Below are 26,882 nucleotides of genomic sequence, written 5' to 3' on the forward strand. Positions count from 1 at the left end.
CATTTAGGCACATTGATTTGGACAGGCTCAACCAGTGGATTATATAAAAATACGGAGAAGGGTTAAAACTATCCCTATTCTATTGGATTTATTTTAAAATTACCATTCGTCTACCTATCGGCCCCTAAATATCCTCGTCGTTATTTTTTATTTTTAATTTTGGTTGTATATCGATAGAGATTTGATTTGATATTGATGGAGTTCTAGTTTGATATTAATGGAATTTTGATTGGAGATTGTTGTATTATTGTGTTGAAGATTGTTGTTGGATATTGTAGTGTTGGGTGATTGGCAACATTGTAGTACTGGAATTAATTAATTGTTCTATTGCATTCATTTTTATTTGGCAGGTGGCCTGCAAGTTTTTTTCCTGAGAACCAACCACAAATCGGTCTATTTAATTTGTGGATTTTTTTTTTTAAGAACAATGAACGGATTTGATTGGTATTTTCATTAAACAATTATAAGATCAATGAAAAACCGACAGATATAATCAGTATTTTCATAAAATTTACCAAAATAATGAACAAATTGACGAACTCGGCAAGTCTTTTCACATAAAAAATAAAATTACCAAAACAATGAGCAAACCAACAGAGCCAGTCAGTAAGTTCACGTAACTTTTTAAGAAAATCAAAATACCGATCGACTATGTCAGTTTACATCAATTAAATATTTAAGTTTTTACCTAAAAAAAATACCGACATAGGCGGTCAGTTTTTGTAATTTTTTTCTGCTTGGTCTTCAGAAAAAATTGACATAATTTATTTTCATCTAATCAAGGGATTCAGTCGATATTTACTGACAGCTTTTGCTGATTTTCAATACCAACGCGTCTGAATTCGTCTATTTTTTTTTTTTTTTTTTGATAAACCACAAATATCGATCGCATCAGTCGATTTTTTTTCGCTCAAAAATGGCTTTACTTGTGTTTTTTTTTTCAACTTTTTCTCCTGCTATTAGTATACCTCGTATAATAACTTCACTAATCATGTGGTGTCAATGGTAGCTATAAATACACACACAATTTCAAATTTAAACATATATGAAGGATCTCTTATGTAGTGCCTCAATATAGATACATGAAAAATCAGGCGAACGAAAGACAGCTTCTACAATAGTTTCAATTTTTAAGGTACCTCCCCTATTTTTTTCAAATCTTATAGGCCGGTTCAATAAATTTCAGGCTCAACTCTTTCTTACCAAACCACATCGGTATAAAAAATTTGACGACTTCTCCATAACTTGTAGGAACTTAAATATTATGCATATTTACATATAGAAAAGAATCGTTAATCGTTATATATAAAAGATCAAATAAAGAAGAACGGTTAACAAACAAGAAAAAATATAAAGAAAATAAAAACTCAAAACAATACGATTAGATGGCTCCAATATATGTTACACTTGCAAATATTATTTACACTGTGTTCACAATTGAATAATGACAACATTCATAACACCCCAACAAGAAAGGAAAACATTCTAACAATTAACAGCACCAGTGGACACAACAACAATGCTTATTTATGCAATCAGCAACAAGGTTAACTAGCTGATGCATCACTAATTAAACAACACATATACCAAACAAACATTAATGAGCACCATTTTTGGCTAGCTTGTCCATTAATTGATATTAAAGAAGTTGAAAACCAGCAGCACTTAAATTGACAATACGAAGAAGGCCAATAAGGGTTTTCCCAACAAGCTGCAAGGGTGACTGCAAAAACCCGATGGATGGTAAGCTAGCGTTACATGTGGAGAGCGGAGTTGTAACCACTAGATTGCAGTTGGACAATAGAGATGACAATAAATTTTGAAGAGGATCCAACACCAACGAAAACACTCCTGATCCATTTGTTGTGGTACTTGATACTACATTTCCTGCTCCACATTGCAGTTGCACCGCTGCATCTGCAAAGTTAAAGGATGTTATTAATATCAATCGTGCAGAATCAGGCTCGCAAGCGAAAAAACATGTTTAAGATATAATTCATCTCTAACAGTTTAAATTTATTGATATGATGGTCACACAATTCAACTTGCAGAAACTTCTTATAAAATGGGATGAATGCTAGCTAATCATATCATGGCGCAATGTTGCGAGCTTATTGACAGATGTAGGATTCATTCGGCTCAATTTAATGGAAAATATTTTAGTACGATAAATTAATACTATCCACACCCATTGTTACGAGACCAATAATGAAATTGGCCCATAACCTTTTGGGCACAATCAATCTCTATTCGAACTCCCTTTACTTGTAGGAGTACATTTTGGATTTGTCGATTATGTTATGGCCGGAGTCCTACTCATGGTGACCTGGTTGAATTGGGGGAAGCTGTAGGTATTATTGCAGGTCAATCGATTGGAGAACCGGGTACTCAATTAACATTAAGAACTTTCCTACTAGTAGTTCACAAGCACTAACGACTTCTTCCGTGTATTATAGGCTTATTATGTCGTCAAGTATCAGAACGAAAAAGAAAAGGAAAAAAGAGACCCTTTTAGTGTATATGGCAGATTTTGTTGTCTACTATGTGGTGTATTCTACGTACAAAATAATAACGAACTTACTAGGGAAAATAGGGGTGGTGGTTCCATTTATGACATCTATTTTGCCGTTAGGGCTGCAATATAGAACCCCATCTATATGTATCAGGCCAAGAAGGCCATTGAGAAGTCCTCCTTGGGCTACTGCAAGGGGGGTTGCAACTAAAACAGCCAAAAGGAAAATCAGGAAATTTTTTGCCGAGGCCATGACAATTGTTTTTATCTGCGATATAGCTAAGCTGTTGCTGTTAGAAGTTGTATTGTAGTACAATTTAGGTGAGTGTATGACCAATTTTATAGGAAAATAATGGAAAATTCAGTGGCTGAAATTTCAATACCCTATCTAATTCCACTTGTTGTGAAAGTGACTTATATTTCTTTTGCATGTATACTAAATGGAAGTCAGAAGAGGCAATTTGGTTGTTTTTGTCTGTGTTGAGAGAATTAGAGTTCTGATCAAATGAAGTTAAACATACAGTTCATTGCTATAAAAGATGCCATTTTTGGGTGGTGGTCACTCTAGAGGTAGCTATAATTACAATTTGCTCCAAGCTAAGCTTCAATAGCGTGCTTTTTTTGACCTTGTATATTGTAAAAATATTGTCCTTTTATTTTCTTGAGCATGCTCATGAGAATATGGTCCAATGTTAACTACGTACTAGAAGAAGGCTCCTCTAGCGTATTCGAAAGTTTCTTCAGTATTCTATGCAGTTCACTATGCTTTAGACAACTTTATTTCAATCTGAAGTGCATAAAAAAAATTCCGTAACAAGGCACTGGCGGAACCAGAATTTCGAATAAGAGAAGTAAAAAAATTCCAGAATGTTAAACCTCATATTTGAATTTGTGAGTTGAAACAATTTTTGAATTTCCTCTACCATTGCACTACAATTTTTCCTTATGCCAAGAGATTCTGTTGAAATCTATATCTATATATAATATAAAGCAGGCATAGACAAAATAATGTGGCACCTCTCTATGGCCACCAATATTATTTATCTTTTTTTTTTTTTTGGATTTTTCTTCCTATTTCTTCCATTTACATGCTTTATTAAAAAATTTAATGGACACTTCTTAAATATTGTTAATTGGTAATCAATTTTATCCTATTGATTGAATAACTAATTAAAGGCTATAATTTCATCATTTCACCTCCCCTATCTTATCCTTTTCCAATATATTCACATAGTTTCATATACATGTTCCATATCTCCATTTCTAAGGAGTTATAATCGTTGCAATTGGTTTCGTTTTTTGGATGGTTTTGAAAACTATAATACTCCAACTTCATAGATACTTATATCTATGAAAGAAATAAAAAATAAAATCTATGAAGATTGATTGTATATTTATATAGAAGACCTTATTTTCAGCTCATTTTGAAGTTCCTCCAATGTCCTGAATGTGACTTTATCGTTATAGATATTTACTTATTTGATAGTGCTATGGAGTTTTGTTAAGGTCCGCTATCATTGTGGTTCCCAGAGTAATGAAATAGCAGCGTTCTTGCTGTTTTCTGGGTTTCACTTACTGTTTAGGTACATCAATTATAGTTAGTTAGTGTACATTTTATTATAAAATAATAATTTATATTCTTGATGTAATTCTCTTTGTCTATGTTTCTATCAGTTTATCCGGAATGTCATTCGCAGTTTGCTATGCTTTTATATTATTTTTCACATAGGGTATCATCTGAATAAAAAGAAGTGTTTTCATATATGCCTTGAATAAATTTGATTTAGTGTGAGAAAAGCTAGGTCTATTCTTTCTCATCACCTAGCTACTTTTCTTTTCAGTTTTTCATATTCTATTTCTTTATTGCTATATTTTTTCTTGGTTTTGTTATTTTTATTTCTTCTTCAGTGATTCTAATACATATTTAGGTGAATCAACAAAATGATATTTCTCAAAGAGACTGAAGCTTGAAATAATTCTCCTCTTAACTTCTGTGATACTCTTTGCAGTTTGCAACTTCTTTTGTGTGTTCAATTTATAGGATAAGCTTCCAACTGAATTTTATATATTTTGACGTTTTGAGAAATTTGAGTATAAGTATATAATTTGAGGATGAAAAGAAATTATTTTAGAGTGGAAGGATAAGTATTATGGAAGGTGATAAGGCGATAGAGAAAAATGAAAAGAAGCGAAGATAAGACATTTTCATTCAAAAAAAAATGAATAAGTAGGGAAATAAGCATGGTAAGAGTTAAGGGTACGGAAAGAAAAGGGATGAAAAAATAAGGCGAGAATTATAAAACAAGATACGTACAATTTAATTTTGAGGATTTGGTGCAATTTGATTTTATCCTTCTTTATTTTATAGCTGAGTTAGACTTTAATAATTATTTCTAATTAGAGGGAAATATCACTACAAGAGAACATGGTGTTAGCTATAAAATTTGTCGGTAATCCGTTGCTAAATAGCTCCTCGCTAATTAGATTTTCTTATAATCCATCGCTAATCCGTAACTAAATGAGATTAGCATGGGATTTTTATTGTTAGCTAGGAAATTTTGTCCGTCGCTAGTTCCTTGTTTTCCAATAGTGTATTTCTTCTCTGAACTTTTGTGGATTCTCTTTGCGACTTCTTTCGTGTGTTCCATTTATAAATAAGCTTCCAAGTGTTGTATATTTTGGACATTTTGAGAAGTTTGAGTATAATTATATGATTTGAGAATGAAAAGAAATTATTTTAAAGTGGAAGGATGAGCATCATGAAAGGTGATAAGAAGATAGAGAAAAATGAAAAGAATGAAAGATAAGTCATTTCTTTTTTTATAAAAAAAATGAATTAGTAGGGAAATAAGCATGGAGAATAGAGTGTTAAGGGTAAACAGAAGGAAAAGCGAAGGAAAAATAAAGGCGAGAAGTATAAAAAAAGATGCATACAATTTAATTTTGAGGATTGGTGCAATTTGATTTTGTCCATCATTTTATATTCTTATTTAGATTTTAAAAATTACTTTTAATTAAGGGAAAAATTAATACGTATATATGTACACATTAAATTTACAAAGTAATAAATGTATTTTAAAATTGTATACATACGCACATAAAGAGATTAAAATTTCTTAAATCTTTCATTTCTTTACATGTTTTTTAAGAAACATTTAAAATAGTTTCACCTTTATTAATTTATTGGATTTTAAGGCTAGATAGAATATTTATTTTTTGGAAAATATATTACAGTATTTAGCTATTACAAAAAAATATTAATAAATTTATGATATTTTTATAAGCGCGGACAAGTTACCTAGTATATATATAAGGCAAACTCTTAATAATATAATCATATCATCATACTATGCTAAAAGTGGGGAAGCCCCTACCTTCAAAGTTATTTACCATTTTACACTTACACTAAATCAAAATCTAATCAAATAGTAAATCTAATTAAATATTAATATTTTATTTACATAAAGGCAGAATTGGAAGTCCAACTGCACTTTAATTCTTTAATTAGTTATGGTGAATTTCCTTAAGTATACTAATTATTGCAAATGTTATTCACACATTCTGGCATTGTAAATTCTAGCCGACGTCCTTAGTTAATACTCTTATTTACGGCTGCTTAAAAAAAATCATGAGTCATTTTTCTCTCCTTCCTCATTATCATCATTTATTTCTTCTCCTGAAATTGCTCCCTTCCTTCAACCGTTTTTTCTACTACTTGGTTCAAGAACATGTGCTGCCTAATTAAATGATATTAAAGAGTTTCAAACCTCTAAAAATATTCTTCTCCTACCCCCATGCTAATTTAGCATTTAAATTGAGAATATTACTCTTTAGAATTTTGTTGATTATGTCATTCTTTCACTAGAAAATGTATCCGAAAGAAAATAAACGAAGATCTTTTCACCAAAATGAGAAATTTTCAAAGTATATGTCCGCTACTTTTTACGAGTTGTGTGAGGTAAATATATGACTCATTTATATCAAATATTTTATCTATATGTGTATAATGCCAATACACAACGAGTTTTGTCTTTTGATATTTCTTGTGTTTTTTGTTCAATTTTTTTATTAGAAGACGGAGAAGAAGCAAGTGATGTTGCCAACGATTGAAGCAACCTAGATGCCAGTGTAGTATGTGTCGAAAAAATCGAGGGTTGGTGTTCTTATTCCCTTTTCCTTCTTTTCTTAGTGATGTTGCTTAAGACTCCTATGTTCATTCCCAATTCCCTCCTCGATCAAGGTGCAGTAGGTCCTACTTATCTTTCAAGAAGTTTATTGATATTGTTCGTTCTATATATCACAGTTCCTTCTTGTTGTAGTAACATATATACATTTTATCATGTAAATTATTGTTCTTCAAGCAAATTAATGTAACAAATATTATTGCAAGTTTACAGTTGCTAACAAGATGAGAAAGGTGGGGAGAATTATCTATGTTGTAGGACACATGCAATTCTGTAGAGCAGCAAAACAAAGGGCGACAACTTGCCGCTGGTCTCACGGCTCTCTCCATATGAGTAGAAGAATTGGACATATTTTAGTTATCAAAGTCTAGATGTGTCTGCTTGTGATGTATAAAACACGCGTTGCTTAATTTGTGGACAGAAATAGTTGGAGTTTCAAGAGACTTTTCTCTTCGAATTATCTACTTCCACAACTAGGATTTTTCGTACTAACTCGGTTTTATGCTACCTCTGTGTAAATGATATCTATGTAGAATGCATGTATAAGAAACCAAGTTAACGTTTTGATAAATGGGAATAATTTCGGATAACATCAAAGAGAGTGTTAAAGCTATTTTGGGATGTATGCAGAATTTAACTGTTCCATATAATTTTAAGAAAATAAGATACTTAATCTGGAAGTAACATTATATCATTCTTGGGAGATCAAATAGGCTTTACCATGTTTGACCTTGTATTTTTTTTTTTTCAAATCTCGTGTTATACGTCATACATATTTTTAAATAATAAAATATTTTTTATCATATTTGTATAAATTGATATGGATTACACGTGCAACGCACGTATTTAGAAATTAGTAGGTCACAAATTAAAGAGGATGGAAGATTGAGATAGACAGTAATCTCATCTAATATTATCATATCATTAGAAAAAAATTTACTCTTACATTACAAGATCACACATGGGGTTTATATAAGCACCAATAATTCTAGCTAGACTCATACTACTAAATATGCATCTACGTAACATAAACAATATCCATCAATCACATAGGTATTCTAAATGCCACATCAATGAATATTCAAAATTATTTTTTTTAACATCTTCAACAATTGAGATACAATAAGCAAAAAAAAAAAATCATGTATATTCTATTTAGACATTATAATTTTCCAATAAAAGAGATATCATTGAACCCCTTGTGTCCCTAGCTTTCCCCTGTAACAAGGAATTTGTCTAATTTATATTTAACCGAGACTTATAATTTAGTGCTATCAATGAAAGCTCCTCGCAATAGAGGTAAACTCTCTCTGCAGGAGAAATATGGACTAGAAAGAAGCGAGGGGAGGGGGCTGGGTGCGAATAATGGTGAGGTTTTAATATCTCACTTCTGCTAAACAAAAAATATAAAAAAGAAGATACATAATTTTTGAGTGATAATTGCATAAAGAAAAAGTAATATATTGTCCATCTTGACCTTGAATTAAAAACTAATTTTTCGAGTGACCCCATGCCTTATAGTTATAAGCTAATCTCCTCATCCTCTAAGACATAGTTTTTTGGCCATGTCCATAGAAAGTAGTTTACCTTCTCCTTCTTCACTCACTTGAAAGTTGCAAGGGGAATAAAAATTAGGATCAATTATTTTATAGATGCATTCGCCTTAGTTTTAGCATTACGGCAATCCCGTGTCAAATATATAGCCGATTTGCGCGCTCTAGCCAAAAAGAATTCTATTTTGGCTATTACCTTCTCCATTACTATGGACACTGGGTAGAAGTATTTACTATTTCATGTGCAAAATTCAATTATCCAAAGCAAGATAAATACTACTCCAGTAATTACAAAAAATGAAGATGGGCAGTCGATCTCTTGGTGCTTCCTTCACAACAAGTTGGCGCTCTAACTATTTCAGCGCAAGCATCAATTGCTTTGTTAAGAACTGCTATTCCTTCCTCCTGTCACATTACCTTTGATACTAGGCACTAGTTTAGCAGGTTTTAAAAAACAATGCATGACCAAGTGTTTTGGCCCTTATTTGGTAATTATTCTAGCAAATAATATAAGCACCACCCAATAATTAGTCTTATACGTTAAATAGTCAAAACTCAGCCTTTTGTTTCAAGCAAAACGTTTCGAGTTAACAAGTCGCCCTAGTACCGTCGAAACATTTAGGTGCTACTATTTTGCTGCACCAGTGACTATGGTCGGAAAGCGGTTCTATTAAATTTCTCTCTCATAAAATTATACTCCACCTGTACAAATATGGTGTAACCCAGGCAGGTCCAGGATCTCGATGGATATGGTTCAGATATAATATCTGTTTAAACTTGAGTGAATTTTCACGTGTACAAGTAATCCGCATTGAGAAAATGGGTTAGGACGAACCCGCAGTCTTCATCCATCGTTGGTGTAAACAAATTTTTGTATATATATAAAACGTTGAACTCCCTTGACACAAGAGGGCTTCTAGTACAGAAGCAAACTTAGCTCAAAATTCACTTTAGGTGGCAAGTCTCAATTCCATTCCACATATGGCATTTTCTGAATCCCCTTGTCAGGCAGCCTTCTCAATCCTCAATGAGGCAAAATTTTGATTATGACATTTCATAAAGTCTAACCATTCTCATCGCGTTGAAAAATACAAATTTCTCCACCAAAAATGGCATCTCTAGTTGGGTGACCACGTTAGATATTTACCTAAATCCGGAAGTCATCATGATACCTAACCAATAGGCCATTATGACTTACGACGTACGTGCAATCTCCATATGATTTACAACCTTAGTTGTAGACGAAGAAGATATTATCATTTATCCATATCGACAGTGCCGACCCAGATTGGTCTTCGAAAATCTCTGCATTTCAGTGGCAGATGATGCATAACAATTATAAACTGCAAGAGAATACAAGGTTGTTCAAATTCTGCCGCAAGCTCAATATTTCCGATGGAACTCAATTTAACATCCACCCGAACTAGTGAATTACAAGGTACAACACCACTCAAACAAGGCAAAGAAAATGAGAGGGAGAAAGAAAAATGTCACAAGCAGGGAAAGTAAAATATTGCAGATCATAAAGTATTGAAAACTCCAAATGATGTTTTCTCCTCCACCTGACAAAAATTGTTCCCAGCAACTGCCTGCCGTCCCACATCTAATACCGTCTTATGCTGTTTCACTATTTAATCCCTGTGTTCTTTCAGTAACTGCCTAATTCAATTCACTTAGACGGGGCACGGTGGAATATCAAGAGTAATACCGGCTTGGATTTGACCCCAACCAATAAGACGCCAATGCTTCTCGATTCTCCGGCTAAGAGCAATTTTTTCACCTTTGCTGGTACACACTGGGGACGTCAATTGCAGTTTTGCAAACACATTTTTAACAGCAACAACCCGAGCCCCAGTTGACATAGACCCTATATTTAACATAAGGATTTCTCCCTTTGCCAACTTCGAAACTTTACCCTGCCTTTCTGTGTCCTTTGTCCTCACACCCAAAAGACGACGGAGCAAAAAGAAATTCACCTGCATTACAAAGGAGTAATGCTAGATTCAATGAAGGATATGCAAGCACATGGCAAAGAAAATTAAATTGATCTAACAAGTGAGCTCACTTAACTATAAGTTAACTCAAAAACAATAAAATAGGAAAAGGAAATGATAATTCTTTACAACAGATAATGGAATACATCACTTGTAGTTGATATTCATTACTTGAGAAACAGTTAATAGGAGATATTCTAACAGTCAAATTTTAGCTGTTATATCTGAATTGTTTTGAACAGGTCATTTACCTCTAGTTCGACGAAAACTTCAGGAAGTGACCCAACCTCCCCAAGAACTTGTCCCACCAATCGATCAGCACGTGTCAGTGTCGGATCCATGGTTGTTCCAACTCCAATAAGGCCTCCCGGGACGGCAAATTGTAGTTCATTTTGCTCGGCAAACAATGACACGATTCTTGAATATATGGGGGTACATTTAATGTTGCCACTTTCATCCTTGACAACAATACCTGGACGAACCTCAATCAATTGATTTACCTTCAACACACCCTGCACAAAGAATGCAACTGCTGACACCAAGTACGTAAATCCTGCTATGAGATTTTCTTAAATGTCCAGCTAAAAATAAGCACCCCAATACGGTAAAGGATAAAAACAAGAATGGTTTGTCAGGTCAATCACAAAGCTCTATGACCAAAGAGATGTTAGCTAGTTAAAGGAAAAAAGAAACATACCTTTAAAATACTGCCACCAGCAACGCCACCTCTGATATCATCAACTTCGAAACCAGGTTTATTAACGTCAAATGACCGAATAACGATCATATTTGGTGGTGAAGTGAAATCCCTCACTGGAATCGGAATTCTTTTCACAATATATTCACAAACAACATCAATGTTATACTTCAGTTGAGCAGAGATTGGTACAACTGGGGCACCATCTGCTACAGTCCCCTGAACATGGCGTTGAAGTACAGTATCATTATATAGTTTCATGGATCAAGCATAAAACAGAGCGAGGCTAACCAAACCGTATACCACTAACCTGAATAAATTTCTGAATAGCTTCATGCTGATTGATGGCAACATTTTCCTGAACAAGATCAACCTTATTTTGAAGAATTATTATATGTTGGAGGCGCATAATTTCAACAGCAGCTAAATGTTCAGAAGTCTGAGGCTGGGGGCAGCTCTCATTGGCAGCAATTAAAAGCAATGCTCCATCCATAATGGCTGCTCCATTAAGCATGGTCGCCATGAGAATATCATGACCCTGCAGCAAAAGACACAGAATAAACACATAATCGTTCCAAAAAAATAAAATGGCTTATAGACAATAATATTATCATAAAAAACCTAAAGAGCGAACAATATACCAAATATGGGGGAAAGTTCTATGCCTGGATAATATCAATCAATAACTTCTTCCATAATACTAAAAATGTACGCTCGCACACTACCCGTGAAGAGAGACAGAAGAAAGTAATTACAGAAAGAAAAAGATGCAATATAAACAGCATGTAGAAGAGATTCTCAGCCATCTTACCGTAATTACTTTTAACACATCCAATGGTAATTTAAAACATAAAATTTTAAAAAGCAGCCAATGGTAATTTGAAACATAAAAATAGATTCCCCTTCTACGAAGAAGTGAGTGAGTTTTCTTTCATTCAATCATCACTTGTTTGACAGCTTAAACTAGGCTCCACTTTAGAGATAGGTTTTCGGTCAACATCAAAATAGGTCAAGAATGCGTCGGAATGGTCGGTAGCTCACTTTTGCTTAGTAATACAAATGGCATTGCTTGCACCTTACGCCTAAAGAGAATACTAGTATCTAAACATAGACAAGTGAGGATAAACTGATAAATCCCACAGGCTCAGATATTCAAAACCCAAAACCATCAAATAGATGAAGAGATTTTCAGTCAACGGAACAATATAATAAGCACCTTAAAAACTTGAACGGCCAAAAATGCTGAGATGGGATTCACCACCGACACTTGAAATAAAATACCCCAAACAAAAACTTGCTATTCTAAAAAATAAAAATAGGAAGAACCAAAGTAATTCTCAGGCTTCTTCAAAATGCAACACTTGTGGAATTGATGAAGTTCCGTACAAACAAAGTAGTAATGATACACAGAAAGGCTGTCTTCGACACTTCCATTTTGGTTTTCTTCCAGAACTGCTATAGCTAAGATATCTTATGGTATATTCATCTCCACATGTGCATACAACAAAGGTTTGTCACCATGTATATCAACTTCAAAAAGCAAACAACATTAGGCAGTAGATTGCAAATGAGATACTTACAGGACAATCAACAAAAGACACGTGTCTCAGCAATTTCATCTTGCAGCTCTCAAAACCAGGGACATCACACATGGGACTGTCTTCTTTTCCACTTCCGTATGCCCTGAAAGGATTTTTGTTTTAACTCACAACAAATCGGATGAAGCAAAAAGAACACTTTCTTCTAAAATTCAAGATCTTACTTGTAGCACATGGGTCTAGGGCAGCGCTCTTCTTCACATTTGTAAATCTTGGCATTAGCATATCCAAGCTTGATGGTAATGTTACGCTCTAGCTCATTCTTAAAACGAACAGTCTGCAATTTTACGGGGATAATTAATGGTTATTTCAAGGATAATAGTGTGAAGCCACCAAAAGCAACATCTTCTCAGCTTTTCAATTATTGTGAAATATTAATCTTTTTGTAAGTATAATTGTTAGTTCTAGACTTTCAACAATTTATGCATAGACATAGTAATATACCAATATTAAAAGCAGCCTGCACAAGGAAAATTAAATAGAACCAAAGACTTGTTGGGATCATGTGCGAGTTTTTAAGACTCAAAGAGAGAGAGAGAGAGAGAGAGAGAGAGAGAGAGATGCTATCCATTCTCTCTAGAACCCAGTCAACAGACAACCACCCATCAGCCTTATCTTTTGGCTGACACTTTGGGTGCAATAATGGTTCTTTGCCAAGTCCAATTCTACTTGCATTTGGGATGGTGTACTAGAGAGGTGGGTAAGGAAACTCTGCAACTAGAAAAGGCAATATATCTCTTTAGGTCATAGACTTATTCTCGCAACAGAGTTCTGGACTCATTGCCTACATACACCGTGTCTCTATTTCCAATGCCGAGTTCCGTGTTCGAAAGAATTGACAAACGATGCAGAGAGCTCTTATGGCAAGGTAACAAGGAAAAGATTAGTCAAATGAAACACGGATACAAAGAAACAGGGAGGTTTGGGAAATCGAGATTTGAAGAGCCACAACAAGAGTCCACAGTGCAAGTGGATTTTTTTTTTTTTTGTTGAGAAGGTAACATGTATGTATATTTGAATAAAAACAGTACATTGGTTGTACTGGAACATAATTAGAAATGCGTAGAACAGACTACTGTTATAAATCCTAGATGTTAACTAAAACTTCTAGAATTGTAACAGTATCTTTTGTATAGAACTGATTACACCAAAAACAAAAAAGCAAAATACAATCTAACTTGATCTTTTGCAGTAAGTTGCCACTGTCCTAAAAACATTTGGAATTCCTTTCTTTCTAGATTGTCCACCATATGCATGTTGGGACAGTCCTCGATCCATCTTTGTCCCTTGTTTGAGCTCCTGCTTCATCCCAACATAAATGAACTTCAATAATCTTGCCAGGCATCACCCAAGAAGTGCCTCTTAGATCGATAAAGACCTTCCACCTGATTTGTTATCTTGCAATATAGGAATAGATAGCTAACTGTCTCTGCTTCTTCTCATGATAAATAAAACCTTGAAAAAAGAAAATTCCTCTCTTTATGAGATTGTCATGAGTCAACCTCCTTTGTCAGTAACCAAACAAAACAGGCTACTTTATGGGCAATCTTATTTTTCAATATATGCTTCCCTGGCCAATTAACAATCTGGTAGTCAGATTGATTCATCATTCTGTCTCGCTACATTCACCATATAAACATTACTTCTGTGACCTTGCCACCACAATTTGTCACTTTCCCTTCTGTAGTCCTTCAAATTTTTCAGCTGCTTGTAAAATTCAGTCACTCTAGTAACCTCTCAATCATTTAGCATTCTCCTAATTACTATATCCCAGTCTTGAGGAGTCCATACTTCTGCTACTGTATTCTGCTGATGTTGAACTAGACAGAAGATATCAGGGAAAAGCACGTCTAAACACCCATCCCCTAGCCAATTATCTTTCCAGAATAATGTATTATTTCTATTGGATACTTTAATGGATGTTTGGTTCTTCATATCAGACCCCATGTATCTCAATAAACTAACCCATAGGCTGCATTAACTTCCTTTGACGTGAACTTATCTTCCTCTGCATATTTTGCTTTGATCACCCCCACCCACCCCCCCCCACCCCACCCCCAAAAAAACACATAATATCTGAGGTTTTTGAGAATACCTCTGTAACCATTTCATCTTGAGTGCCTTATTTTGTAACTTCAGAATCCTAATTCCTAGTCCACCATAAGATTTACCAACTATGAGGGATTTCCATTTAACCATGTGGAAATCTCTTTTCTCTTTGTTTCCTTGCCATAAAAAGGATCTTCAGAGTCTGTCAATCCTTTAGATGATCACTGCTGGAATAGGAAATAGGGACATCATGTTGATAGAGTTTGGGACTGAGTTGATGAGGATGAGTGTTCATCCATAGATAGATATTGAGATTCCCACCTAGACAACTTTTTTTTTTCACTTCTCAACAACTTTGTTCCATATAGCCGTGGATTTGGACTTTGCACCCAAGGGCATGTCCAAACAAACAGTAGGTAAATTACCTACTGCTCCTCCCTTAGTCAGTGACAAATGCTCCATATCATTTACTTTATTGATAGGGAAAATATAATTCTTCCTCCGGTTGATGTGTAGACCTGAGATGCCTTCAAGAAGGACCAGAATAACTCTTAGGAACCTCAGTTTTTCTTCTTTTGCATCACAAAAGATTAAAGTGTCATCAGCATATGGAGATGGGTAACCTCCAAGCTGCTACATCCATTCTTGGATATCCCAAAACCCTTTATCCATCCATTTAATTTTGTTGTGTTAACCATATATTTGAGCCATTCCATAGCTAATATGAACAAAAAGGGAGACAGATGATCTCCCTATCTTAAACCTCTGTGAACAGGAAAAAACCTTCAGGAGACCCATTTATGAGAATGGAGAACCTGACAGTAGAAATGCAATGTTTTATCCTGTAAATCCATTTCTATCCTAACCCCATCCTTTGCAGCATTATCAGTACAAATTTCAATTGATATGGTCATATGCCTTTTCGATATCTATAGATTACATAGAATTCTTGATGTTATTTTGCTCGAGTCTTAGCTATCAAAAACAGCATCCATTACTTGTCTCCCCTTGATAAAAGTCATTTGTTGCGAGTCCGCCATCTAGCCATCACCCTTTTTAGTCTTTTCATCAACACCTTTGAAATCACTTTGTATACATTACCAATCAAACTTACAGGCGTAAAATCTCTCAGTTCTTTTGCTCCTGTCTTCTTAGGAATCAGTGCTACAAATGGATTTGGAGGTTCAATTGTGAGGAATTTTATTGTCTGGCATGTCGAATCATTGAGTCACAAAACCTACTCTCCCTCCTCTCTGGTTGAGTATCTAAAAGCATACTACGGGTTTATGGGAAGTATTCTTGGCAAATTCACAGCTGGCAATGCGCAATGGGGCAAAATTAAATTCTGGCATGACTCATGGATTGGCCGTTCACCTCTAAAGAATCTTTCCCGGAATTATTTAGCTTCTCTTCCAATCAATTGGCTACTATAGCTAAATATTGAGAACTTGGTATTTCCTCCGTTTGCAGCAAATGCTTAAGTTACTACCTCAACTCAAACAATCTCCAGACCAATTTCCTTAGAATACATCACGGTAAAGAGTTGCTACTCATTGCTCGCTAACCCAATCACCAACCCGCAATGGCCCTGAAAGTCCATTTGGAAGAACATGGCAGTATACAAAGATAAATGCTTCTCTTGGTTATTGCAAATGAAGCTTGCCTTACCCTAAACAAGCTAGGAAGAAAGGAGGAGGAAGATAACAATAATTTATCTCTTCACTGCACGTTCAATGCCTAGATATAGACTCTCTTATTCCACATCACAAGCCTTAAGTGGTGCATTCCTGGCTCTACCCTTCAGCTCTTTCAAGGATGTCGTAGAAAGGATTTACATAAAACCTCTAGCCCCCTCTGGAATACCATCCCACTTGCTATTTGGTGGTCATTTGTAAGGAAAGGAACTACAGGTTCTTGAGAAGAAGACGATTTTGTACTTAACATCAAGAACAGTCGTATATTTTTGCTTAGGCGTTGGTGCAACATGAATCCATTAGATGTATATGATAGATTGGCCATTGTCGACTTTACTAGCTCTTACATGACTTGTAGTGACCGCATCTTTTTTTGGTTGCAACTCTTCAGGTGATGCTAGTTCTATACATAAAAGTTACACTTTACCCATCAAGAAAATAGAACTAAGGACTTGATAATCACCATGCCAAAGCAATCACTGAAAGCTACCTAGCCACAAACACATGAATATCATCAAGGACCTCAAAAGTTGATTACTCTAGCCAAATTTCCCCATTCTAATATAGGCACACTTTACCCATCAACAAAATAGAACTAAGGACTTGATAATAGCCACAAATACATGAATATCATCAAGGACCTCAAAAGTTGATTACTCAAGCCAAATTTCCCCATTCTAATATAGGCTCCATCTCATGCAGCAACTTAAGCTATATGGTTTACTTCGCCATGATTTTTGACAATTTTTTTTTTTTTTTTGACAATGAATACTTCGCCATGCTAAATAAGGGAAATACTGCATTGAGTTTATTTTTTCACCATACGAGAAATAAAAAGGAAATGAGAAACCCTCGAAAAGCAGCATCTTTCCAAAAATTGATCAACTCGCAATTGTAGAAAATGAAACACTAATAGTTGGCAGTCAACATACCAGTGATACTCATAATGGATAATCTACAATTAAGGTGCAATACGAAACTGTGGTGACATTTTAGTAAGATCACCATATGATTTGTATTCAAGTAAGAAAAAGTAGATTAAAAGAGGCACTGACATCCCACGGGAATCTTATGAACTAAAAGAACAAACCTTGTACACTTCAATTAAATGCCATTACAAGTCTGAAATAATAATGTACCTGCACACCAGATATAGCTTTTACAACTGTTGACTTTCCGTGAGCCACATGGCCAATGGTACCTGACAAATGAAATTAAATTCAGTACCAACTCCAGTATCATGTAAAAATGCTTGTCCACATAAAAAGAAAGTTAGATACACAAAAATCAAAATAATTTCACTCCAATATACAGAATGTGGAAGCACAAAGCAGCTCAAGGTTCAACAGTCAGTTTACCAATGTTTATCGTAGCCTGACGAGAAATCACTTCAGGAGAAAGTGGATGCAGCTGCGTTACATCCAACTTGCTCAGGTCCTGCTCCATCAGTCCTTTTCGAGACATTTTGGCTGCTCTTCGATAATTTAGAGGTCAGTAATTCCTGAGCCTGTAATTTGGAACAGAAGATAAAAGAATGTCATCAACAAAATTGTAGGTGACTTACGAGAGAAAACCAAGCAGTCCAATAACAACCATAAGGCATAGAATCACAAATAAGAGAGCTTCATTAAAAAATTGTTTTGCTAGACCAAGAAGATTATCATCACTTTTTCATTCCTCATTTTAATCTCTTACGGAAAGGTTCGTGTCTATATATTACGGTAGAAATAGCAGAACCTAAGGAGTGTGGGGTTCTCGCATTAGAAATTTGGCAATACACAAGAAAAGCCTACTGATGAATTAGCATTGGAGGTACAATAATGAAGAGGAAGCTTTATCATCGAAGATACTGGTGAACTAGTATCAGTTCTTTTTCCCATGGTATAGGACCGTAGAAATACATTAGTAGGCGATAGGAATTCAGCAGCACGACTCATAAAAAAGGGCAGCCTGGTGCACTAAGCTCCCGCTATGCGCGGGGTCAGGGGAAGGGCCGGACCACAAGGGTCTACTGTACGCAGCACGACTCATATCAGAATAAGAAATAGAAAACAAACACTATTCTGGATGGATAAATGGGCTGGAATAATAGCTTTACCCTGTCCTATTTCAAATTGCAAGTAATACAGAGGCTACTCCAGTCATATGACAGAAGGCAACACATTCCAAAAGAAATTACAATTATTTGGAGCTAAATGACATGCTGGAATTTCTGGGAAAATTGCTCGCACCAAGATTCAGATGTAGGAAAACGACAGATTGTATTGGGGGGAAAAGGAGAAGGGACATTTTACAGTAAAGGAATGGTATGGGAGGATATCTAGAAGTAAAATATGATTGAAGAATGGCCCTGAAGCTGAAACCAAGATCCATCCAAAAGTAGCATGCCTTAATTGAATAGCTACCGGGGGAGCTTCTCACACTCCAGACAATTGAGTAGAACTGGTCTTGCATTATGCAGTAGATACTTTGTACATACGAGTACACTTATTTTGCACTATCCACTAATAAAGTGTGTAACGGTTATATGCTTGTGCTTGTTTGGAGTGGTTTGGTTGATGTCCTGCAACCTCAAAGAGGCTTATGAAGGATGGGGAGGTGGAGAGTTGGAAAATCCATCAGAAGTAGAGGGCTAAAGATTCATGCCTGCATCATTTGGACCATTTGTAAGCAGAGAAATAGTGTTGCTCAGATGAGATCTAAACTCCCTACTACAATATTGAAAGATTGATGTTTGAATAATCTTTTTGCTTGGTTATTAACTGAATCGTGTAGATAATTCTCATATGTCTTTGGCTCTTCTAAGGTCCTTAAATTTTAGTTGGAGATATGAGTATTTTTCACAAGAGCTAACTCCTTTATTTGCAACTCATTTACATCTTCTGGATGCTTCATGAATCAAACCTATACAACAACAACAACAACCCAGTGAAATCCCACAACGTGGGGTCTGGGGAGGGTAGAGTGTACGCAGAACTTACTCCTACCAAGGTAGGACGGCTGTTTCCGAAAGACCCTCGGCTCATCATGAATCAAACCTATATATAGCAGAAACTTCCTCATCAAAAGTAGTAGAAGATAGAACCTTATCGACTGAAGAGTAACCAAACAAACACACTCCAATTGGAGAGGAATTAATAGTACTTTCCCATATCCCAATATCTCAAAGCAGTAATACGAGGAATTTTTAAGAGTCAAATAGAGCTCGTTACAAAGTTTTCCAAACATGCCCAATTGAGTTTGCCAAACATGCCCAATTGATAGGTGACAGCATGGCAGTGTGACACACATAAATGCCAGAAACTGCACTGTGCAACATATATTAGGGAAAATTTCTTTTTCCTTTCAGTCCAAATAAGAGAACAAAGAAACCACTCAAAATGAAAATTAGATAGAAGTACAAGAAAAACTAGAATATCGCCCCTTCCTACATTTACTCTGTCATTTTGTTTGTGCTTCCGCTCGGAATAGAATGAGCCAATAGGCGCAAGCAAGCCTAGCGAATCCCAAAGATAATCCCCTGCTTGCCAGCACGTGGTGGATAAGGTGGGCTTCCCAAGCAACTCTACCTTCTTTCCATCATCCAATAAAATATTTCAAATAAAAGCAAGATCTTGATCATAGTTAGACCATATATTTCCATATCAAATTTGCACCCAAGGGTGTGGCCTGATGGTCAGTGAAGTGGGTTGAGAATCATGAGACCTCAGGTTCAAATCCCAGCAAAGACAAAAAAAACACTAGGTGATTTATTCCCATGTGTCCTAGCCTAGCCTTGGTGGACAGAGTTACTTGGTACTGTACTGTTGCTGGTGGGAGGTAGCAAAGTATCACGTGGAACTAGTCGAGGTGCGCGCAAGCTGGGCCGGACACCACGGTTATCAAAAAAGAAATATCTCAAACAAAAGCAAAAAGTATTCACAATTGTGTATACAAAACTGTACTTTGAAATAGAAATACAATATCGTCACAAGATCAAAGCAAGGATTACCATTGATAATTCATCTATTAGAGCTTCTTTGCTTCCTAATTCACATCCAAAGGCAAAGAAAATCGTAAACAAACTTAACTGATTTAAATAAGCGAGAGGAGAGCTTAGGGTTGAGATTAAAACACTCATAAAACCCTAATCTCAAAAATCTCAATTTATCTTCGCACAAACTAATCCTATTAGACGCTTCGTAGTGAAACGAAAACTAGAATAGAATGATAACAGTAAATATAAGTAAATGAATACAAAAAATCACAGTGAATATAAAAACAACAATATAAAATTCGATTTGAAAAATAAAAACTTTGGAAGAGACGACAAGCTCGGTGGCGCCGGAGGAAGGAGGGTGGACTCACCGGAGTAGAGACAGCCGTCGGAGTGCAAATGAGAGAATGCGTGAGGTGTGATTTTGGCTGATTATATTTACTTTTCAGACCACCACTTTTCTTACTAATTAAATTACAACAACATCCCTTACTTTCTAGCAGTGTTTTAAAAGGCGGGGGCAAAACGGGGCGTTTTACATAAGCCTCGAGGCACGGGGCGTAAGTCCCATGGGTATTTAATTTTTAGTATTTCTTAAAATAATATAATTACAATAAATATTTTTAAATAGGTAAAATTACATAAAAAAAAATAAAAGAAAACTGTAAATAAATGAAATATATATATGTGTGTGAGAGAGAGAGAGAGAGAGCGCGCGTGTGTGCGCGCGCGCTTGATCCTCACAAAAAAATGATCAAAGCAATTCATTATACACCGCTTATAACTTGTAATTATATATAACATAATTTTACAAGTATAAACAATACAATGAAATAAAAGCGATTATGAAATGCAAATCAATTCTAACATTTTAACTTTCAAACACGGAAAAAAAACATAGTTTCTTAAAACACTATTACTATCATACTATTCATTTTATCTCCCTATAAGCAAATTATCAATAAAATTTATCAATATTACAGTTAAAACATAACTTCGTCATGAACAAAAAATAAAATTATATGATAATTTTGATACATAGGACTTATGACCAATGACAAGTGAAAATGTACAATTTCGCTATGTGTTTTTTTAAAAAACATTAAGTGATATTCACCCTCACGACGTTCTCAAATAGTAAATATCCAATACTACGACTTGTTATATGAGTTACACCCAATCTTCTATTTCTATAGATGAAAAACTATTAAGTATCATTATTTTGTTAAACAATTATGAGGGTGAATGATTTTAATTAAGGAATTTAAAATATAATTTGTGTAAGAACTGTTAGGCGAGCCCTGGGCGTTGGACGTTGGGCGTTAGGCGTGTTTAGGGCGTACGGTTGGGCGCTTAGGGCGTAAGCCTCATAGGAACTAAGCCCCGCACGTTAGCCCCATGGCGTTTTGCCACTGCCCTGCCCCGAGGCGAGCCCCGGGGCGAGTCCTAACACTGCCTTTTAAAACAATACTTTCTAGTATTTAGAGTGCTGGACAAATTATTCTCTTTCTTTTTCTTTTTCTTTTTTTTTTTTTTTTTTTGGTAATAGACGAGATAATATTTCATTAACAAAATGTTCTATAGAGAAACCATTTGTGGCAATCCTAATGTTAGTAACAAAAGGCTATATTGGGATATTGTTTAAAGAGAGAATGCTGTTGACACCCAATTTTGTCCCGCCTCTCCTCTGAAATACCTATTTACGCTTCTAATATTGTTGGAAAAATATATTTATATTTTACTATAATTATTAGCCTCTTATCAATACCGGCGTTTCATTATTCTATTACAGTTACTAGCCATCATTATTATTATTATCATTATTATTATTATTATAATTCACAATTTTTATCATTTCGGTATTTTACCAGCTTACGCACACGCATCGCATTTATCTTTGCATAATTAAATAATAGTGTTTATTTACTTTGGATTTTTCAAAATATTATTGCACGGCTATTACAACGCCATTTTTTATTATCTGAGCACTAATAATTGCATATTTTATATTGAGTAATATTTTAACACAAGTTATTTAAATAGGTCTTTTATTTAAATGTAGTAACCCAATCAACTCATACTATTTTCGGACCAATTCATAAAATCAGCCCAACACCCTATTCATACACAACCAGCCCAACATTTTAATTCAACTCAGCCCATTATTTAAACTATACCCAGCCCACACCACCGACCCGACCCGCCCCTCCACTTAACAAAGGTAGGGTTTCCTTCATTTCTCTTTCCCTTTCCCTCAGCGCCGCTCCCCTCTTTTCTCTCTCTCCCGTACCTCCTTCGTCCCTCTTCTCTCTCCCTTTCCACGCCTCCACCACGCTCCTCTCCACCACGCCCTGTCCCCCACGCTCCTCTGTCCCTTCCACTTTCCCCTGTCCCCCGCTCCTCTCTCTCTCTCTACCGTTCCTCCTTCTCTCTTTCTTCAACACAAAGCAAAACCATATAAATAGTGGCGAGTTGAATCGTTTGAAAGGAGTTTGAGGGAAAGCCTTGGAATCGCAGAAATCCCCTAAGAATCACAGTTCTTGAACCCCAAAAACCCCCTATCTTGTAGTTTTTTCGGGTCGCAAGAATCCCCTGAAGACAAAAGTTCTAAAATAAGTTTCTTTTGAAATCCCGTTTATTCTCTGAGAAAACAAGCTCTTCAATAGCAGAAATTCCCTCTTGGAAAATATCAGTTCTTTAGCAGTGTTGTTGATATCAAGTCAAAATCTAAATTGTTTTCTTTTGTTCTGTTTTTTTTTTCCCTTGGCATCCGTTTGGATTCGAGTGTAAACAAATTCGGGATTTGTGTTATTTCGAGTTAGATCATTGAAACCCCGCACCCCACTTCGCTGCACTCGAAGAAGGTAAAAAGCTTCCTTAGTTGAATTTATAGTGTCTTGGTATGTTTATGTATGTTGACGTTTGTTAATGTTGGATTAACTGTTAGTGTAGCATATTAATTAGTTTAGTATTAGAAGTTTGTTTAATTTCATACAAAATTCTTAAGTGTCTGCATGTTGGTTAGTGATTATTATGGTCTAAATTAAGTTAGTTTAGCATCTGTTTATATTGGTAAGTCCGATTAATTACTAGCTTTTTGATTAGATTTTATGTTCAGTTGTTAAGTAGCAATATTTGTATTTGGTCATGTTTAATGGTCATTCATACCGGCAAGACAGTTGAGTAGCAGCAGCTTGAGTCATTAGCATCTCTATGAAACCCCTTTTACTGTTAGCTATCCTCCATATTGATATGATTCCTCGTTAATTCAATTAATCATGAGTCTGTCTAGCTGAATACTAATACAAGTCCATAGTTAAATGATTTTATGTTAATATAAGTCATATATGGTTAGCTCGTTAGTTTTAGAATGATGTTTGCTTTAGTCTAAGGTCAGTAAACTTCATATTTTTCTTATCTTCCAGTTCTAGTATGTAGTTTGTTTCTATGCTTAATTTGCTGTTTAGCTCAACATATCGTTAGGATGTGTTCAAATGCTTGTATGACGTAGTTTGTTATTTCATTTGTTTGTTTGGTGTCAGTGTACTTTCGTTCTGTTTTAATTTAGTTTAAGATATTTTTGGGATGCTCTTGATTAAGGTTTAATTTGCTTTATACTTGTGGCAGGCCTGATAGGTTTAAATCTTGCTTATGCTTAATCTTAATAAGTTTTCTTTCAACCTGTTTTGGCTTCATGTTTGGACAACCGAATGAATAATTTAAATGTGGGATTGATTGGACATTGCTGTTTGCTTATAAGCTCATTTTTTTTTTTACTTTAGGCAGCTGCTATTTGGCTAAGTGTATATTAGTTAAACATTGGTCTGTTTTCTTTGTCACTTAATTTAATCTTTGATTAATCATACTTATACCCTTGTAATTAAGCAAGCATGTATGTATATGTGTGTGTGTGTTATTTGAGTAAGTTGAAGCCCATGACAGTGCTGTTTTCCTCTGCTTAAATTGGTTCCTCTGAAATTGAAGCATTTTTGGTGCCCTGCTACTTCACTCGTTATATACCCTTGCCATCAGACAAGTTTCTGGCCGTATGTATTCATGTTTAATTTGGTTTAACTCCCAGTTGGGTAATCGGTTATGTGTTAGCTTATTTGACTTGAGAAACTGTGCCTCTGTCAATATTGTCTGGCCATTTTATTTATTTAAAGTTTCAAAACCCTCATGTTTCACTCATTTTTTATTTTGGTCCTTACTATATGTACTGTATTGCCTCATATGAACTTACACTGCATAGACTCAACTTGTGTAACTGTGTGTGTCCAAGTAACTTAAGTATTACTTGTCCTTCATTGCGTGAGTCTAAACCTATCTGAAACTATGATTTTTTACTTAAAAATGGCACCTGAGGTCCTTCATGTGTTTAAACTGTCTCTCTTTCTTAACTACATGTACACATGCCATCTAAATTAAGATTTATTGTCTTAAACTGAACCTTTTCCTATCTAACTACTATTGAAAGTCTTAAGGTCCTGCTGGTTTCCCATAATCGCAGTGTATATGCTGTGTGCTTTGTGATCATGCATGCCTTGTGTTGTTACATTTCTGCCCCTGTAGCGATTCATTCAAAGCTCTGCATAACCTGTAGCTCCTCAACTTCCTTTGCTGAGCCTCACACTTATAGAACTCAACTGCTTGAATCTTGTATGCTGCCCTTTCAATATTAACAGTTCTCTCAATTTGCATTACTTGAATTTCGGTATTTTTATGACCTCTAACTTACCAAAACAAGCTATTGAAGTCTCTTGCCTGTTAAACCATTCACCCATCTCAACATCTAGTCTTTTTCACTTAATGTTCTTGAACTATATGAGATGCCCATGAATTCCCCTGCCTTAATTTGGATTTCATCAGTTTGAACACGACCATACTCTCAATCCTGGGCATTTTTTCGGTACAGATCAGTTTGAGATCTGGTTTGAATTAGAAAACCAGTTTGTCTGTAACTGCTGTCCCCCCATTTATGACATAAAATGCTTTGTGTTCTGTTTGTTTACCCCTATAAGTAATGAAATTGAAATGCAGATTTAAGTATTATCGTAGGCTATAAAACTGCAGTTATTTATATACGTTGAAGCTGTTTTAATTAAAACACACGATACGCGGCTGTCCGAGGTTCTATCCACGTCTGAGCATTGTCTCGCTCAGATCGTAATTTGTCGTGCCTGAATCATATATACGTGTGTATGTTGCTGGTATACCTTCGCTGAAATGCATTAGATATACACAAAATATATACAATCTACTGGTTTGTTTTGAATTTATATTTTCATGGCCGACCTATTGAATTTGTATTTTTACATCTTCATCGATTAGATACTAATCCTTTTCTTTCGTTTTGTGCATGACCATCGCATACGAGTCCGAGGGACTCGTCTTCTTCCGCATTCAACGATGGGCTAAAGCCCAGCGTAATTCTCTCGAGTCAGCCTTGTCAGCCTTTATCCGCAGCAAAACAAAAAGGAACGGAGATTCTGGGCCAAGGCCCAATAGAATGAACAGTTCTCAGCAGTCCAAAATGGGCTGCGCCACTGTTCACAGCAGCCCCAAAATGGGCTAAGCCCATCTCGTTACCTTTCTTTTTCTTTTTACACATTTGTTTTATGTTGCTGCATTTAACTTGTATTATGTGACTAACTTTTATTTTTTGTTTTATTTAGGTGAACTTTAGCGAATTTAGTGGGTTAGCTTTAGTATAATAGGTATTAAATTTAAGAGAGAAACTCAATTAATACCATAAGTTTCATTTTCTTTTATGTTAAAACTATTCATAGTATTTATTATTTGGAATAATTGATTTGCAAAATGGCATGACTATGCATTTTAAGTAAAAGGGAATCATATCTTTTTATCCTAAACATTTCAAAACGTCACTAATATGCAAGTATAAACTCAAGTATATTTTACAAATAACTCTTCAAGTTTGAATCAATCATGCATATTTTAGCTAAGCATAATTAATGAGAAATAATAAAAAGAGGAAGAAAACTCGTTACCTTTTGCATTTTATTTAAAAGATAAGTCTAGATTTCTCTTAAAAACTTCTATCTATATACAAATCACTATATTTTGCAAATCTCATTTTTAAAATAAAATTATCATTTAAAGCTTAACAACATTTATAAGTTTTATTTTTGAGTGGACTACCATGTGTTTCTTCAAGTTAGTCTAAATAACATTACTATGTTTTCCTTTTAAAACCTTAATAATATTTGCAACCCGTTTTCTTAAAATTTAAGCATAACCGTAAGTTAACGGATTCTAAAGGATGCCTAACCCCTTCCCTTTAGGATAATATAGAGCCCTTACCTAGAATCACATTGGTTAAGCAGACTATTAAGGGAGGTTTAGTTTTAACTTTACCTTAGTTAAATTAGGTGTCCTAATTCACCGTTAAATTAATTAGGTGGCGACTCCTTAAAATAAATAAATAGGAATCACCAAAATGTCATACCCTAAATTAACCCGGTTAAAATGGGGTGTGACAAATGCACCCTACTTTCTCTAATCGCTCTCTAGAAAACTAACCGATAAACCACCAAATGACTCCCCAATTATCCGTCCGACTCGCTGGATCCAGCGAACACTATAAAGGAGGAAGACCAAACCA

At 35.2% G+C, this 26,882-nt stretch overlaps 2 protein-coding genes across 4 annotated transcripts in view; both read right to left on the reverse strand.

The window, feature by feature from the left end:
* Positions 1–1,397: 1,397 nt before the first annotated feature.
* Positions 1,398–2,806, reverse strand: LOC132621376 (phylloplanin-like). The gene is made up of 2 exons (XM_060335624.1): positions 2,582–2,806; positions 1,398–1,917 (listed from the first exon to the last, which is right to left on the reverse strand). The coding sequence occupies exons 1-2, from the start codon at positions 2,763–2,765 to the stop codon at positions 1,640–1,642; spliced, it is 462 nt and encodes a 153-aa protein (XP_060191607.1). The 5' UTR covers positions 2,766–2,806; the 3' UTR covers positions 1,398–1,639.
* A 6,731-nt stretch (positions 2,807–9,537) lies between these two features.
* The window catches only part of LOC132626783 (eukaryotic translation initiation factor 2 subunit gamma-like), a 54,546-nt gene continuing 37,201 nt past the window's right edge, over positions 9,538–26,882 (reverse strand). The window contains exons 1-9 of one of the 3 annotated variants that reach the window (XM_060341775.1): positions 20,629–20,771; positions 17,640–17,788; positions 17,421–17,482; positions 12,703–12,815; positions 12,521–12,623; positions 11,251–11,478; positions 10,941–11,159; positions 10,495–10,755; positions 9,538–10,225 (exon numbers count right to left, since the gene is read on the reverse strand). In XM_060341775.1, the coding sequence (XP_060197758.1) occupies positions 9,923–10,225; positions 10,495–10,755; positions 10,941–11,159; positions 11,251–11,478; positions 12,521–12,623; positions 12,703–12,815; positions 17,421–17,482; positions 17,640–17,745 (1,395 nt within the window). In that variant the 5' untranslated portion in view covers positions 17,746–17,788; positions 20,629–20,771 and the 3' untranslated portion in view covers positions 9,538–9,922. Of the gene's footprint in view, positions 10,226–10,494; positions 10,756–10,940; positions 11,160–11,250; positions 11,479–12,520; positions 12,624–12,702; positions 12,816–17,420; positions 17,483–17,639; positions 17,789–20,272; positions 20,292–20,628; positions 20,772–26,882 lie in introns of those variants that run through there. The other 2 variants (XM_060341777.1, XM_060341776.1) reach the window with 2 other exon arrangements.

This window comes from Lycium barbarum, chromosome 2 (assembly GCF_019175385.1).
Source record: "Lycium barbarum isolate Lr01 chromosome 2, ASM1917538v2, whole genome shotgun sequence".
In the NCBI taxonomy this organism is placed as follows: Eukaryota; Viridiplantae; Streptophyta; class Magnoliopsida; order Solanales; family Solanaceae; genus Lycium; species Lycium barbarum.

Coding starts and splice junctions, on each gene's coding strand:
- LOC132621376 (XM_060335624.1), bottom strand. CDS start 2,765: ATGGCCTCGGCAAAAAATTTCCTGATTTTCCTTTTGGCTGTTTTAGTT. Junction 1,918..2,581: donor CACCACCCCTATTTTCCCTA/GTAAGTTCGTTA, acceptor TTAACTTTGCAG/ATGCAGCGGTGCAACTGCAA.